At 39.4% G+C, this 18429-nt stretch overlaps 1 protein-coding gene across 11 annotated transcripts in view; it reads right to left on the bottom strand.

Moving 5' to 3' along the window:
* Window positions 1–18429, bottom strand: part of LOC122812836 (protein 4.1-like) — a gene marked incomplete at its 3' end in the record, with an annotated part of 3376257 nt that overhangs the window by 106862 nt on the left and 3250966 nt on the right. For all 11 annotated transcript variants that reach the window (XM_044084885.1, XM_044084929.1, XM_044084895.1 and 8 more), the window contains 1 exon segment: window positions 14465–14566. In XM_044084885.1, the coding sequence (XP_043940820.1) occupies window positions 14465–14566 (102 nt within the window).

Here is an 18429-nt window from a genome sequence, read left to right as displayed (position 1 = left end):
CTTTCCTTAAGATATTTATCAAAATTACTTATCATGTGGGCAAGTCTAACCCCCCTGTCCCTTAACTAATGAATGTTTTTGGTGTAGGGGTGCCTACTCTCAAAATGCAAAAGGGAGTTAGAGTATGTAGGTTTTCTAAAGATAGTGGAAAAAATGTATGTTTCACGACATTCCTTACAAATTTTGATATCCAAATAATTGATAAAGTCGGAGTGTGTGTCCATGGTAAATTTCAAAAAAGAAGTACTGTTGTTAAGAAATGAAATGAAGTCTGACAGCTGATCAGCACTACCATCCCAAAAAATAAGAATATCATCCAGGTAGCGTCCATAAAATCTACAGTGTCCCATATCTTCTGAAACAAATACTGCAGACAGTTCCCACTGGGTCAGGACATTTACAAAAATAGGCGCACATGCTGCCCCCATAGGAATACCTGACACTTGTTTAAAAAGATGACCCTCAAATGTTAGGAAACCATTCTCTAATACTAATTCCATGAGGGTCCTCAAAGTAAGCATTTTTGAATGTGGGAACGTAGTGTGTTGACATAAAAAAATCGTAGAACATCTCTATACCCTCATTATAAGGTATTACGTTAAATAAATCTTTAAAGTCTATTGTGGTAAAAATTATGTCTTTCCCATGAAATTCTTGTTTTATCTTTTTAAGGCAATCCCATGAAACTTTGATAATATGGGTGTACTCACTCAAACAGTTTTTCAACTGGAAGTCCAAATATTTAGCTATAGATATTGTTTTTGAACCTTTCCCATCCACTATAGGTCTTAATGGAGGTTGAATACCTTTATGTATTTTTGGGATCCCGAAAATAGTCGGGATCCTTAGATGTTTTTGCATACAAAAATTATATTCAGTTTCGTTAAGTTGATCATTCAAAAGTAAATCCAAAAGGGCCATGTCCACTCATTTATAAGCTTTATTTAGCTTTCATGTTTTTGCAAGACAGCAATTTTCTGACCATGTCAACAGTAAATTTAACAATATCTTCTTGTGTACATACAGAGAACTGTATAAGAACAGCATGCTGAACTATGGAAAATCAGACAAACCTTGTACTTACATGCTTTATCTCCTTGCTGCAAGTAATAAAGGGTGCCTTATTTGAACCTTACGTGCATTGATCTTTGTGTTTTCCTTTACAGATTGGTCCTTTGGACCGGAAACCCTCACTTCACCGCGGATCAGATGGTCAGTTGGCTGAAACTGTACGGGGAAGAAACCGAATCGGTTCTTCTTATATGAAAAGTCCTCCGACTGAATTGTCGTCAAAAGAGGCCGGCCACTTTCTGATCTGCGACTGAAGGACGGGTTTTCCACGAATCAGCGATCAATCATGTGGGCTCAGGTAAGGTGAATCTACTTTTTCTGTTTCAAGATCAGGGACTAGATGTGTACTGTTTCTGTCAGATTGTGTTTTCTTATAGTCAGGGATAGAAAGGGTACAATCTTGTCATAGATCAGGTGAAACAGATCAGTAGGCTTTAGACAGTCATTCTGAAGAGCCTAACAAAATCCGTGGCACACGTAAAAATCTGAAAGCACCATGTAATATTTTTCTACATGGCAAACAAAATAGGGAAAAATGGATAATAATTGTGCAAAGACACCTGGAAATCCACCGTTAACGGAAGATGCAAAATACATGCAGTCACAGCGCGCAGACATTATTAGATACTTTTCAAAATGGGTTAAGTAGTATGAATATGATGGAAAATTTGAAAAATCCTCACTTATCAAACTTATCAAGCAACTTAAAACTGATTCTAAGGGTCAAGTTAAAAAACAACGACAGTTAGGAATTCCCCAGGCACACAGGTGGCTGGAGGAAGCAAACCGCAGAGACCAAAAGAACAAAGATTCAAAGACCATGTTTTTAGATAAGGAAGACAATAACTTGGTAGTGGCATCGGCACCTCCGCCTCCTCCTTCTTTACCAGAGTATGGAGCAAGTGGACAGACTGACCCACCCCCATTATATCCTATGCTCACTAGAGATAGGGACATTATAAAATTGAAACTAGCTAAAGTCAGAAATCCCATCGAAACTAGGTCCCAAACAAAGGGAAATAATCAAGGCGGCGGCTCTGAATTTTGGCAGGCAGTTAAGGATACACGACCTGTAGAAGAAGAAATATGCCCACTTATAGAAGTTCCGAACCCTCAGGCAGGACAGGAAGATCAGACTCCAACTATCTTAGTGTATAGACCTTGGACTCCGGAAGATATCCGGAAAGCTACAGAAGGGATTCCCCATCCGAAACTTAATTTCAGAAAATTTTCGGAAGATTTACAAGGAATGAGGCTAAGTTATAACTTAAATGGGGAAGAGATAGAAAAAGTAGTTCGACAGATTGTAGGACCAGATTGGTACATGATTTGTGGCAACTGGAATCCTCGTGACACTGCACACAAACCTCTTCCACACAGCAGCGCAGAATTAGACACTAGAGTGAAGGGACTTACAGACCGCATCTCTGAGAAATGGAAACCTAGGGCAGACTGGACTTGCATTAATCAATGTGTCCAGCAGGAGGGTGAATCAGTTGACTGATACTTTGCTAGACTGTTAGAATGTTTTAACAACCACTGTGGGATGCATGTTCCCGAAGATCAAAAACAAGATTCCCCATATGAACAGCAGTGAAAGAATGCATTTCTAAAAGGTAGTAGTACACCTATAAGCAGTTTCATTACAAAACACATGGTTGACCATTGAACGAGTAGATTACATTCACTACTCGAATATGCTAGACATGCTGAAAGGCATTTTAATAGCAAAAAGGCGGCTCAGGTATTTTCTGGAGCAGAAGTTTATGTAGTGCACCCCGGGAAAAAGGGCAGGAAAAATACGCAGGGAGGTAGGCAATCTGATCAGCGATCAGAAGACTTTGAAGGAAGCAAGAAAAGGGGAGAATGTTTTAAATGTGGTAAAAGGGGACATATAGCAAAGGATTGCGGGAAAAATAAGAAGGCAACAACGGAAGATAAAGAAGGTGAGGACTGACTACATGATAGTCAGAAATCACAAGAAGAGACCAGAAAAGAAAGGACAAACGAGGATGTGAAAAGGGAAGCAGAGAAAGTACAGGAAATTAATAATGGTGCAGAAGAAGATTAAGTACTAGATTTAGCTTTATTGAGCCTGGAGCTCTATTTAGCAGATACAAAACCGGAAGTTACACTTTTAGTGGAAGGCAGTGAGGTTAAACTTTTGTGTGATTCAGGGGCATCACGGACCCTGATACACCCCTCCAAATTACCAGACAATTCGGAGTCACCCGATTACATATTGGTCAAAGCAGCGAATGGGCAGCTATACCGGGAGCCCCTCTCCCGCAATATTACCATAACAGATCCTGTTTCAAGATTAACACAAAGAAGTAAGATTGTAGTCTCTGCGAAATGCCCAGTAAATCTCTTGGGTAGGGATCTTATGCAGTTATTTGGCATAGCGGTGGTTCCAACTATACAAGGTATGGAAGCGCAGCGATGAACCGACACCTTTATGGTTCAATCGGGGGGGGAGGGGGGTGAAATGTTTTACTGGTACAGTCAGGACCTGGTTACGACTGGTCCAGGGACTGTGACCAAAGAACTGAACGTAGCCATCAGTAAGTTTGCCTTCCTGGACTTTGATAAACAGCACCTGCTGCATTGCACCCTGTATTTTTGTAACACACCAGGGCCTGATAATGAGTACGAAAAATAATTATTTAAGCATTGTACAAACAGACTGGTACTGAGAAACTTATACTGGGACGTAGAAGGGAATAGTGTGGCCAGCTGTTCGCTGCCCCAGGAGTTTTTGACACTTTATAAATCCAATCGACTACCACATGTTAGCCTGACCAAGAATAAAAACATATGGTGGACAGACCTAGGGGAGAAAGTTACAAGATGGGAAAAACAAACAGAACTGGAGTTGTCAGGACAGGGAATACAAGTACAAAAATTTAATTGGGTGACTCAAACGAACCCAGCTGTACATCTGCAGTCTCGCGGAGACAGCTGATGGATACTCCTGTTGACAGAAGAAGAAAACGCCTTACGAGATATACCAGAGACCCTCTGGTCAGCAGGAAAATCAGATGTAGGACTTATCCGTACTGCAGGTCCAGTTAGCATTACGCCATAATCAGCATTTAGACCTCAAAAGAGACAGTATCCCTTAAGAAAGGATGCAGAGACAGGAATAAAACCTATCATAGCAGCATTACTTAAGGGAGGGGTGCTAGTAGAATCCCCTGATTCTTCGTGTAATACACCTTTATTTCCAGTTAAAAAAGCCAATGGAGAATGGCGTATGGTTCAGGATTTGCAAGCTGTAAATGACGCAGTAATACCAAGGGCACCTATAGTGCCAGATCCACACATCTTGTTGAATGACTTAAAACCTCAACAAGAATATTTCTCTGTGGTAGACATTAGTAATGCATTCTTTTCAATACCAATACACCCACACAGTCAGTATTGGTTTGCATTCACGTTTCAGGGAAAAAGATACACATATACGCGATTACCACAGGGATATTGTGAGAGCCCTACTATATTTTCACAAGAAATGTCAAGTAACCTGGCAGGATTTAACCCACCAAAGGGTAGTCAGGTCTTACTTTATGTCGATGACATTCTATTAGCAGCCCCCACCCTGCAGGATTGCAGGGAAGATACAGTAGCACTTCTACAATTTCTAGCCGCTGAAGGGACACAAAGTGAATAAGAACAAACTGCAACTTTGGAAAAAACAGGTAAAGTACTTGGGATATGTAATATCCAAGGGAGGTAGAACTTTAGATGAGGACAGAAAGGTGGCAATTTTGCAGGCACCGAAGCCTACCACCAAGAAGGAAATGATGTCCTTCTTGGGAACGACTAATTTTTGTCGAAGCTGGATTCCAAACTATGCCTTGGAATCTGCACCTTTAACTGACCTTATTTACAAGACACCTATGGCAGCGCAGGACTTGTTACAATGGACAACGGAGGCAGAATCTGCTTTCTGTAAGCTGAAACAGTTAATAGCCTCCTCTCTAGTTCTGGGTTTGCCTAATAACCAAAAGCATTTTTTCCAGACTGTAGATTGCAAGCAGGGTTATATGACATCAGTACTAACACAACAACATGGGGATAAGCAACGTCCCATTGCTTACTATTCATCACAATTAGATCCAGTGGCACGATCTTTGCCACACTGTGTGCAGGCAGTAGTCGCGGCAGCAAAGGCAGTGCAGGCTTCGGCTTCAGTAGTCTTGTTTCACCCACTCACTCTAAGGGTACCTCATGCAGTCGCGATTTTATTACAAGAAAAAGTAGCAAACTTCTCTCCTGCTAGGCATCTCTCCTGCATGACCATATTGTTGAGCCAACCTCATATGACATTTGAACAATGTACGACCTTAAACCCTTCTACCCTGCTCCCAACTCCAGCAGACGGCACACCACATCGCTGCCTGCAAATAATCGAGCAGAGTACATTACCTAGGAAAGACCTTACGGATGTCCACTTGGATAATGCCGAGGTGACATACTACGTGGATGGCTCGTGCAAAAGGGGCCCTGCAGGACAGAACCTAATAGGATATGCAGTAGTCTCTGATACTGGCGTTATAGAAGCAAAATCTTTATCGCATCATTTATCTGCGCAGGCAGCAGAATTGATTGTTCTGACATGAGCATGTACCTTAGCGAAGGATAAATGTGTAAACATTTTCACTGATAGCCAATAAGCTTTTTCCACTGTACATGTGTTTGCACAACAGTGGAAAAACCGAGGAATGATAACATCTACTGGCAAACCCATAAATCATGCGCAGCTTATTTTAGATCTTTTAGAATCTATTCAATTGCCTCGAAGGGTAGCTATTTGCAAATGTACAGCTCATACTAAACAGGGTATAATTTCAAAAAGTAATGCGAGAGCTGATGCAGCTGCAAAACAGGCAGCTACAGAGGTATTCCTTCTAGATAAGAAATTACAACCCTCTGAAACCTTGAACTTAGATATGTTAAAAACAATGCAGACATTCACTATGCAAGCAGAAAAACAGCAATGGATGAAACGAGGAGCAATCCTCAAAAATGGACTGTACATCTCTAAGGAGGGAAAACCAATACTACCCTCTAACTTGTTCCGCTATGCGGCATTATTGATCCATGGGCAGTGCCATGGCTCAACAGGGGGGATGATACAGCTGGTAAACCAGGTGTTCACAACGTATGGATTTACAAACTATTCTAAAAAAAATTTTGTTTAATGTATCAGATCTGTAACAAACACCATGCACAGGGGATGATAAAGCCTAAGCGAGGGAGTTTTCCCACACCACCATATCAGTTTCACACTATCTGTATGGATTTTATAGAACTAAAAAAATGTGAAAACAAGAAGTACTGCCTTGCCATTATAGATATGTTCTCCAGGTAGGTGGAAGCTTTTCCAACCAAAAATCCAGATGCAGCTACAGTAGCAAAAGTACTTGATAAGGACATTATTCCTAGGTTCGGTATTCCGGAAAGAAACTATAGCGACAACGGTACGCACTTTGTAAATCAAACTATACAGCAGCTGAGTAAGTTTTTTGGTATTTCTCTAAAGAATCATTGTGCATATCATCCGCAGTCTGCAGGGCTGGTTGAAAGGCATAATGGTATACTACAAAGCAAACTAAGGAAATTGATAGCTGAAACGGGGAAAACCTGGCTGTACTGTTTACCTCTGGCACTGTTGAGCATGAGAACTGTCCCTACAGCAAAAGGACTGACTCCTTTTGAAAAGACGTATGGAAGGGCTTATTACACACCCCAGTGGAAACCTCTCATGTCATCAGACCAGGAAGCTGATTTTACACCAGCTGAATATATGAAAAAGTTGTTGAGTTCTAAACATCTGTTGCAGTTTAATTCTGTTTCAGGTCAGAAACAAGCCGAAACATCAGAAGTGACACTGACGCCAGGAGACTGGGTGTGGTTTAAAATCGTGAAGCGAAAGAACTGGGCATCGCCAAAGTGGGAAGGTCCCTACCAGGTGCTTCTTTCAACACCTACTGCAGTCAAGATAGCAGAACAGGCTTCGTGGATACATCTGACGCACTGCAAGTTGGTGAGAAACTTCGAACTGGACAAGGACCTTACCTCTCCATCCGGAACCTAAGCACAAAAGTCTGGCTACAAAGGGGGGGTCAGATCAATAGGAACTGATCAGTCTCAAACCCAATGAAGCAATCATTGGTGCTAAGGTCCTATAGGACAGAGAGTAAGATCACGTGTCCAAGTAAAATGAATGAATCAAGAAAATATCTTTTTGGAAGAGCTGGAGAAGACAGAGACAATACGGAACAACCAACAGAAATATTGCATGACCATCCTACTGATCATCATGGTAACAATAATCTTTTTGTTATGGCCATTTCTCTTCTCTGTTACGCAAGTAGAATTTAGTAAGTGTCAGTGGCATCCGAATTTCAGTACTTACCAGGCAATCAAATACGTGTATGCTGAAACCTTCAATGTTTCGAATTGCTGTGTCTGCACAGCTCTACCAACAGCACATGGGGGATTACTGCTAACTTCAGTTCACCTAGGGGCTAAGAAGACCTGGGAAAACCTAATTCATGACACATCGAATGTCATGTCAAAAGATAAAGTAGCATTACACTTGTCTATTCTACAAAAGGGAATGGTGTGTTTTCATAAGAATGATACAGTCAAGGTAGGATGGAGCCATTGCAATGCAACAGTTCCCTATAGATGCTACACTAAACCTAATAACACCGGATCTTATTGCAACACGAACTATGACTCGTTTTGTGAATGGATGCATAGAACAATCAAGGAAGTAAAACGTGATTCTGTTCTATACAAACAGCTGTCCATAATTGACAAAAAAATGTTTCACGCAGGACAAGGGTATGCTCATAGTAAAGTTACCACTAAAGTAGAAAATTGTTACTTTATATGCGGAAGAAAAGCATATAAATGGCTACCTGAAAACTTGTCCGGTAGCTGTTTTTTTGGATACCTGGTTCCGGCCATACGACACACGGCAGGCTTACCTCAAGGGAAAATTCGGAATGTCCGAGAAATCAAGAAGCCTGCTAATCCAGTGGGACAAATCGATGCACCCTGGAAATACCATCATGATTTAGGCCATGAGAATAGCAAAGGACTGTCGCACATGGATATGGGTGATGACGTCATATCTTGGGCAGGCATAATACCAGCATATGGAGCAACAAAATCGATCTGGGAGCTGAGAAAACTATCTAAACTTCTTGAAGCAATGAGTAATGCGACCTTTTCTGCCCTAGAATTGGTAACCGATGAACTAACTGCCATGAGAACAGTGGTACTTCAAAATCGCATGGCTCTCGACTTCACCCTAGAGGCAAAAGGAGGTACGTGCGCTTTAATCCAGAAGGAGTGCTGTTCATTTATTCCTGACAACAAACACGAGATAGCCATCTTGAAGTAATTCAGCAGGTGTCGGCCATTACCAAACCAGGACCAAATCCACTGACGGACTTTTTCCAGAAATGGTTCGGGGGTTGGTGCAGCATCCTGATGAACATTCTGATTGCCATCTTTGTAGGGGTAGCCTTACTGATGGTGTGTGGATGCGGCTGCATCCCCTGTATGAAAGGACTAGTTAAGAATATCATAGATGTTTCAGTTTCAGAAATTTTATATCAGAATGATGAATTCGAAGAATTACTCAAAACTGAAAAAATGCTTTCACAAGCTTTAAATGAATGACTCTCTAACTGCAAATCCTAAGTAGGAAATGGTTATGGGAAGAAAAGCTGTTTATGCTTGTTTTGAAGTTACAATAAAGTATTAAAAAGGGGGAAATGTTAAGAAAATGTATAACGGCAATGTGCAAGCTTAAATGCATTTAGGGTTAAAAAGAAATTAATACGTTTATTCTGCTTATTCTGTGTGAAATATGTGCAGCTGCAGGAGACCTTGATAAGAGAACAATTGACCCCTGAAAGTCTACCATAGTCAGCAGAATGTGTATTGAGGCCAGGGTTGTATCTTGACCCTAGGCAAATGTATCACATCAGAACTGGACAGCTGAAGGAGTGTGAGAAACAAGGGAGGGCTGAAATTAGCCCAAGGCCAGGTTGTTTTTCTCAAACATGTTTTTGCAAGACAGCAATTTTCTGACGGTGTCAGCAGTAAATCTAACAATATCTTCTTGTGTACTTGCAGAGAACTGTATAAGAACAGCATGCTGAACTATGGAAAATCAGACAAACCTTGTACTTACATGCTTTGTCTCCTTGCTGCAAGTAATAAAGGGTGCCTTACTTGAACCTTACGTGCATTGATCTTTGTGTTTTCCTTTACATCCCCTTCCTTGATTGTTCTGGGCTGGATGGAAGTGCCCCTCCCCCAGTAATTCATACTGGATAGTCTCCTCAACTGGTAATTCTGCTGCCAGATTCTCAGACCTCCTTAAGGGGGCCCTAAAGGGGCAAAACCTGGGATAAAATCCCCCTGATATTCCATTTTATCTATTGCATCTTCAAACACATCATTGTTGTCAATACTGTTAACATTAGCTTGCCTCTGCATATTATTTTCATTTTTTATTAATGGGTATGCTACCCCCCGTTTCATACTCTTTAGCATCTCTTTGCAATTTCCTATATTTTTGTCCCTAATTTTCCTTATTACATTATCAATGTTGTTAAATATACCATCATGATCTTTCATTCTACTAGAAAAACTAATATAATTCTTAACACAAGCATCCAGCTTGCCAACAGAATCTTGCAATACACAAAACTGTTTGTCATTGTCACGAATAAGTAAATGTCACAATTCGGAACCCTGGCAATTAAATAAAGTCACCAAATCTTTATGTAGGTCAGAACCACCAATCAATCCATTCGGAAACTGCCAATACCAAAGTCCTTTTGGGACTTGTTCCCGTTTCAAACACTCAGTAAGGTATTTGTTCTCTATTTGTAATTTTTTAAGTTTTAAACTTTCTTTTTCTAACTTAGATAACATTTGGTCAACAGTACCTTTACTAAGTTGTGGTTCCGTACCATGCAAAAAATTGCCACTGTCCTTGACAATCCATTCATTAATGTTAAAAGTCACTTTATTTTCCTGCCGACTTGTATCGTTGTGCTGCATTAAAAATCCACTTGATGTTTGCGAGGTAATAGTGCAAGTACCTCGCGGTGTTACACCAATAACTTAATTCCCGCAAACACGTCCTGATCTATTAGGGCTGCCTTGCTCAGCGGGAATGTCAAAAAGGGAGTCTTGAGACTGAACATTGTACATGGCTATTTCCCTGTTCGATTCTCCCAGTAGAACGTTCAGTTTACTACCCAGACCGATAACCTGAGTGTTAAAACCTCCAATCAATTCAATTAAGTTTGAAATAGCGTTAGTGAGTTCCTCATGAGAGTCTCTAGCACCCCTTCCGCTCTGCGTGCCAATGTCCATGACTAACAATCCACAAAAGAACTAAAGAAGAAAAACACGAGTGCAGACTGGATGCAGGGGAATTGTAAAATTTAATTAAGCGCTTTTGTCAGTATTACATTGACTTCTTCAGAATAATCAAGGCAAGCACAATCACATCTTAAATCCTCAAAGTTAATTAGTGTAATTAAACACTTGATGATGACATCACCAATTTAAGTTAAAATCCACAGTTTAAAAAGACAGACTCCCTAAAAATACCACATCAAAAACTATCTGGTTCTCACAAGATAAATGCATAATAGCCACATAATATTAAATGTGCATAAATGTCAAACAACCTAAATACTAACTACCATTACATTGCATAACATGAATATATGTACATATAAAAATAAAGAATACATGCATAATGGTTATAACCAACCTATTACTTTATCTTTCTCCGATCTCGGAGTTGGTATATTTAAGTTCCGAGGGGTGTGAGGGGGACGGAGCGTGAAGGTAAGTTTTTGTTGTGTTTTATTTATTTTTTTTTTTATTCCATGGTCGACATTTCGAATCATGTCGATCATATGGTCTCGGCCATATGGTCTTTGACATTCTGAAATGTCGGCCATGTGAAACAGATGCATATATATATATATATATATATATATATATATATATATATATATATATATATATGTATGTATATACACACACACACAAACACACACAATTAATTCACTTCAGAAATTCGAATTCCCAAAACTTTGAATTTCATATGGTCGAGACCATGTGATCGAAATTTTAGAACTTTGAAACTCTGAAATAAATCTAAAAGGAACACAAAACCATGTTCCTCAATGTTTTTGCAGTGGGGCAATCCCCCCCTGCACCCCCCACACTCCCTGCAATTTAAATATACCAACTCTGAGAATGCACTACAGCGAGGAAAAGGGAGAATTTCCTGTTCCACGCTGCATGCAGATCTCCATTCAGAATTTCAAAGTTCTAAAACTTTGACCATATGAAATTCGAGGTTTTGGGAATTCAAAATTTTGAAGGGAACCCACACACATATATACCCAAGTGTGTGTGTGTGTATGTATATGTAAATACATAAGAACATACATATACTGTATGTATGTGTATATATATATATATATATATATATATATATATATATATATATATATATATATATACACACACACACACACACACATACACACACATATATACACATACATATAAACACACACAAATGTATGTACATACATATATATATATATATATATATATATATATATATATATTTATATATATATATATACACAAGTACTATTCATTGCTTGATGGATTGAAAGGCATCGTAGCACACCAAAATCACGACCGGCAGATGTTACAGTCAATGTATATTTTGTCAAAAATATAGCACTTTCAGGGAATTCCCTCAGGACGTGACTGCGTGACCATGGTAGTATGTCTAGTTTGTTACTAACAGCATGTGGGGACACAGCCCCATATAACTTATCTTTTATGATGGTGTCTTACACTGCTTTACCATTCCCATGTATGTATGCAGTGACGGCAGTACTGCTGACTTGTACACTTCTGATGCTGCTGTTGTTGCAGAATTTGTATAGACATTTCTAACATTTTAGCTTTACTTCAGAAAGTGTTACTTCTTTTGCTTAGCATGCATTTTCATCTTACTGTGATAGTCAAAGTGCCTCTTAACAGAAGCAGTTCATGATGACTCTATATGTAATTATGTGAGTGTCCCATAGACAACTGAACAAAACAAATGCTGAACTTCAACAAGTTGAGTAAAACTGCTCTAAACAACTCATAAAAAAACAAATTAAAATACAATCAAACAGTTTTTGGGAGGCTGCACCTCTCCCGCTAATTTTTTCGTAATAATAGAGAGAATGCACTACAGTGGGGAAAGGCCAAATTTTCTGATCCATGCTGCTCCAGAATCTTGCACATAAAAAAGCCAGTAATGTGCAATCAGCTGACATTAACCAGCTGCACTGGCTTTTTTCCACATGCCCACTTGAATTATTGACTAACTATATGCATGCAATACACTTCACACACATTGTATAAAATAAATAGTTTACTATCACAGTCTTGAAGCTCAAATGAACATGCCCCCATTCAGGACCCATGTTAGCATTTTTTCCTGGGTTTAAACTGGTAAGAAGATTCAGTATTCAATATTTTTAGACATTGTGGTCTTCAGCATTTTAGTTTTCAATATTGTGGTCCTGGGATTGTAACGTTCAAGATTAATAAATCAGCATATAATTAAAAATCCCCAGAAATTGGCAATCCACAGACCAATAAAACATCAAATTCCTCCAACACAGTAACCTTTAAATATCAAGGCTGAGTGCTTTTGTTTACTGAGAATACAGACTTCTTCGGAATGAATGAATAAATACAGCAAGACATGCTTCCTTATATTAACAGTCACACAACTTGTTATGTAAACGCAACTATTTAATTTGCTTATATTTCAACATACAGGCCCACAGAGACAGTGGCATTAATGCCTGGTGGTTGGGTCAGCATTTAAAGTCATTTGACAAAACAACTCCCTCCTCAGTAATAAATTATTTCAATCCCCACCTCTGGGCATACATTTAACCTTTTCCAGTATAAAAGATAAACTTATTAAAACTAGAGCACATCTCCACATGTCAAGCTGAGGCACAGTTCTTATCCTGCTTTTAATAGCATGAATATGATGATAAATACTTAGTTTTAGAATTTGTTTCCTATATAAAACAAGCAACAGGATAAACAGTTTTAAGTAGTTTTAATGAAATAAGGTTAACAGTTATCACTAAAGGCTAGTTTAAAATTTATAATTACAATGAGACCGCAATCTCTGATAACCACATTATTTACATAACACATCACGTGACTGTTCACTATATGCATGCATACATCTTTTTGTGCACACACACACACACACACACACACACACACACACACACACACACACACACATACATATATCCACACACACACACAAAATGTCTAATATTCCAAGTCATTTCAACTATTAAAAAACTTAAATGTATTTGTGCAGTGAAGCTATTTTGGAAATTTAATGGCTGAAGTTTTCTCCTCACACTGATGTGTTTAAGATGATATTCAGCAGTCACTAACATTTACCACTTATGGCAATCCTCTCATGTTCTAGTTTTGTCCTACTCTTCTTTTCTCTTCCTTTCTTCCCAGTGTAACCCCACCTTTCCAAAAACTAATTTGAAAACTAGATTGTCTGTCTGTATCTTCTAAAAACAGGATGAACAGTACAGCCACCATCATACAGAATGCTACTCTGGTAGTCATCCTTTCATGCTTCTCCTCTGACCGAATGTCACAGTCCTAGCTTCACACACTTTGAAGTTAGTTCTAACTTTTGGCACACTGCTGCCGTAATATCTCTGCCTGTCTATAATCAACTCCCCTTCACAATTCAGTCCAGCCTTTTGTCTGCCTTAGTGACGAACCTGCCACACTGATTCATCTCCAGTGTTAACCACCACACACACATCATGCGCATTATTCACCATGGCTTATTCATCACTTCTCTCAAAATGTAATCTCTGACAGACTTTCTTCTCCACAAATATTCTTACAGCAGTCCATCAAATCTCAAGCCTTCCTACTTCAGCCAATTCTGTGATAAAGCTTCACCAGTTATGTTTTCTATTAATTCTAAAACAATGATGAATAGCAGTTGGTGCAAAGGTGGTGACTCATGTGATACAGGGTTCAATTCCCTCAGCCATCATTTGCCTATTTTGCGACCTTGTGCAAGTCAGTTAACCAGACATTGCCCCAGGGGAAACCTGAAAAGCGACTGTGTCAAGCTGGATTACCTGGTAAACAAGTGGGTGTTATTATGCTTTTTGAAACCTTTCAATATTTTTCCTCACTTTTTTCCCATGTGCTTCCACAAGCACAACCTACAATAATGTTCACTCACCTTTGTGATCTGAGTTGTAGTAGTGGTGCTCTTTGTCTCTGAGGTGATGGTTTGAGCACTCAGTAAAATTGCGGGCTCTGCATCTGTATTTCCATCACTGCCCTGAAATAAAGATACAGCTCATGGTCAACTTGTATAACACACTGCTTGTCATTTTTATACAATACTTCATTCCTGTGTTCATTTGTTAGTAGCTGCGATCACTATTGGGGGAATAACCAGTCTCCTCCTGTTAAATGACAGTTGTTGCACTCTGTAGGAAGGCTGTAGCCTCTGAATGAATAAGCTTCATACATGTTCAAAGCAAGAGTATATTTGAACTGACTTTATGGCAATCATAGTGGTTCTCAATTTTCATTCAATTAAACTCAAGACTGGCCAGCAATAACTTCTAAAACAATCCAATTTAAAAATGGACTGAATTATTGTGCATTTGTTAACAAAATTTCACATCATTTTTTTTGCTGGTTCCTTTTTATTTGCAGGTCTACAAGTGCAGCTTTCACAGAGGAACTTAACAGCAGTTGAAGACTTTTCAGCCAAGTAGTTCAACACAGATTCTACAATGGAGCATTTCTCTTCTTTTCCTTGCACCTAATCTACCCCCTCCCAACTTTATCAAACGAGATGTAGCGTTGTCGCCTCACAGTAAGATTCTCAGCTAGAGCGTCTTCTGCGTGGAGACATGCATGAATGGGCGTACCTTCGTTGAAGGTTGTGCGTCAGGGCTGGTACCTCGGCACGAAAAAATCAACTACCAATCATTAGCGGACCGGAGTTCCGCTGTGGCGACCCCTAACCGGGAAAAGCTGAAAGACACAACAACAACATGCATGCTGCAGCTCACTAACCTAATTTTTTTCAGTTTTATTTGCATGTGTTGTTAAAGACAGATCAAATGGATAGAGGGCTTGGAAGAAAAGCTCCAACACATTCAGTTAAAAGCAGTAGTCAGACTAGATGTACATAAATAAATAAACATAGTAGATTAAACACAGTTATACATCATAAGTAGAGTCAGACATAACAGAAAACAGCTGCAACTATACTCTACACTGGTTGGAGTCATTTTTGAAAAGGACTAGACAGAATTTAAGAGCATCTCTACACAAGGGAAGTAACAACTACAAGGCAATTCATTACGTTTTTGATATTTTACTGTTGGAATTATGTTCTGAGCATTTAAACAATAACTGACTTATTTTATTTCTTTGATTATCCAGGTGATGGGTCTATCCTGAATGTTGTAGTAGTTATTCTTATGACAGGAGGTTAATTGCTGTAAGTGTCTAAGCACCTTTGGCTTTTTCTTCTTGACTTGTTGCAAGTTGGTTCTCATGTTTCCTACTGTATTAATTACTTGCTATTTATAGCGCTACCAATCACCAAGTTGTTTCTCCTTTTGGCCAGACTATTCAAAGCTGAACCCCTCTGCACTGGTTAGAGACATTTTTTAACAGGATCCAATGAAATTTCAGAGCATCTTTGCATTAGGGAAGTAACAACTATGTCAGACTCTACTACATTTTGTGATTCTACTGCTAGACCCGCATTCTGAGTATTTGATTTGTACCTGATGGTTTTTTTCCTCTGTTTAGCCAGGTGTCATGGCAATCATAAATTTTATACTAGTTACTTTTGCAAGAGATTAATTGCTGCCTTTTTCAAAGTACTTGAGCACCTCCGGCTTTTTTTCCATGTTGCTGCTGGTTGGTTTTCGTGTTTCCTTTATTTTAACTGCCCATCACTTTCAGCATATGCACACACAGGTGTCTGCGTACAGCATTGCTTTAGTTGTAGGTGAATAGTGGGCAATGAGAGCAAAAAAAGAAGTCCCGTACTTAACATAATATTCCATCTGTGTTGTCGATCTTCATTTATCCTTGACATATGGATTTGGTTCCGAGAATCGGAACTGACTCAGCCATTACTACAGCCCGTGAGAACCAAACGCTCTTGAGCTTAGGTCCTACCCATATTGCTCCTCTTCAATTTACCTCCGATCGAGTTTGCAGATAAACATGTCATGACATAAACCTAGCATCACTTTAGTGGAGACCATACCTAGTGTCACATATGAAACAATGTATAACTAGGGCTGGATAAATGAAGATCGACAACACAGATGGAACGTTCTGGTAAGTACATAACTTCTTTATCTGATGCTGACAATCTTCATTTATTCCTTGACATATGGGACAGAGTTCCCCAGCTACCTTGTACCCCTGGGAGGACTCACGGAAGGATATTTCTGAGCACCATAGAACCAAAGGATGCCCTTCCCCCATACACCAAATCCAAATTGCAATGTGTAATAACAGTATGTGGAGATGCCCATGTGGCAGCTGCACAAATATCATCCATGGAAGCCTTAGAATGAAAAACTGCTGAAGTAGCTATGACTCTAGTAGGATCTGCCTTGACAGAACCAAGCAATTCAACTTTCTTCTTATTGAATATAAAGGATAAACAATCCTTCAGTCATCTAGATAAGGTAACCTTAGATACTGATTTACCAATTCTGGTATTTGAAAAGGAAACAAACAGTTGGTCAGATTTTCTAATATCCTTTGTTCTATGGAGACAGAATTGCAATTGTTTATTGACATTCAATAAATGCAAAGATTATTCACCTTTGTTTGAGAAACTGGGAAAAAAGACAGGCAAATTGACTGTCTGATAGCTGTCTCTACCACCATTTTTGGGAGAAAGGAAGGATTCTTCCTCAAGGAAACTCTGTCTTTGTAAAATATCAAATATGGTGGTTTGTAAGATAAGGCTTGAATTTCTGAAATTCTTCTGGCAGCTGTAATTGCTACCAAAAATATAGTATTCCAAGATAAAAATTTTAGGATGCAGTTGGCAGCAGACTCAAAGGGGGAATGTACTATTGTTTTAACACTAAGGTAAGATCCCAGGGTACAAATGGATCTTTACATGGAGATCTTAGCAACAATGTCCCTCTTAAGAATGCTTTGCAAAGTTTATGAGAAATTAATGAATATCTCCTGACCCATTATGAAAGTTAGAAACAGCTGCTAGCTGAACCCTAATAGTAGAGGCAGAGGCTCCTTCTTCAAAGAGTAAAGCTAAAAATTATAAGATTTTTGTCAATAGGAGCAGAAAAAGATTCAGTGTTATTATCATAAGTCCTGTAGGAAAATTTTTGCCAGTTACTCTCACAAAGTTTCCTAATGGAGGGTTTGTGTGATGCCAAAAGGATCTTATGAACTGGGGAAGAAAGAAATATTCCTGGCAATTAGTGAAACTGGAGAAAAAAAGCTGTCAGCTCAAGGTTTTGAAGGTTTGGGGTAAGTTATCTCTCTGGATGGGACAGGAGATCTGGATCCAGAGTCCACGGTTGTCAAATCAGATAAGGCCAAAGAAAGGGGGATCAAATCTGTTGAGGCCAGAAGGGAGCAATGAGAATTACCTTGCTTTTCAACCTACTTTCTTCAGGAATCGAGGGATTAAAGGAAGGGGATACAGAAGTCTGGAGGACCAATTATGCAGGACAGCATCTCTCGGGTATTCCACGTTGGGGGGAACCAGGGCAAAGTAGCTGCTGCATTTGTTGTTCAGGGGTGACACAAATAGGTCGCAACAAGGCTGACCCCAGTGAAAAAAATATTTTCCTCGCCACTTTGGGATTGAGAGACCACTTGTGAGGCAGGAGAATGCATCTACTCAGTTTGTCCGCTATCATACTGAAAGTCCCTGGAATGTGCATTGCTATCAGAAAGTTATTGGAAGAGATAACCCACTGCCAGTCTCTGAGAGCTTCTCGACAAAGGGGGTATTGATCTGGTTTCTCCCTGCTTGCTGATGTACAAAACTATCCACATACTGTCTGGATGGAAATTGTTCCTAAGGAGAGAGCAGTTTGAAATGCTTGCAATGCTAAATGCACTACCTTCATCTCTGGAACACTGATATGCAAGTTGGCTTCCATGGGGACCAAGTGC

The sequence above is a fragment of the Protopterus annectens genome, chromosome 1.part1 (assembly GCF_019279795.1).
Source record: "Protopterus annectens isolate FY-2018-M chromosome 1.part1, PAN1.0, whole genome shotgun sequence".
Lineage (NCBI taxonomy): Eukaryota > Metazoa > Chordata > Ceratodontiformes > Protopteridae > Protopterus > Protopterus annectens.
The sequence above is the reverse complement of the archived record's forward strand: the minus strand, read 5'-3'. Positions and strand labels throughout refer to the sequence as shown.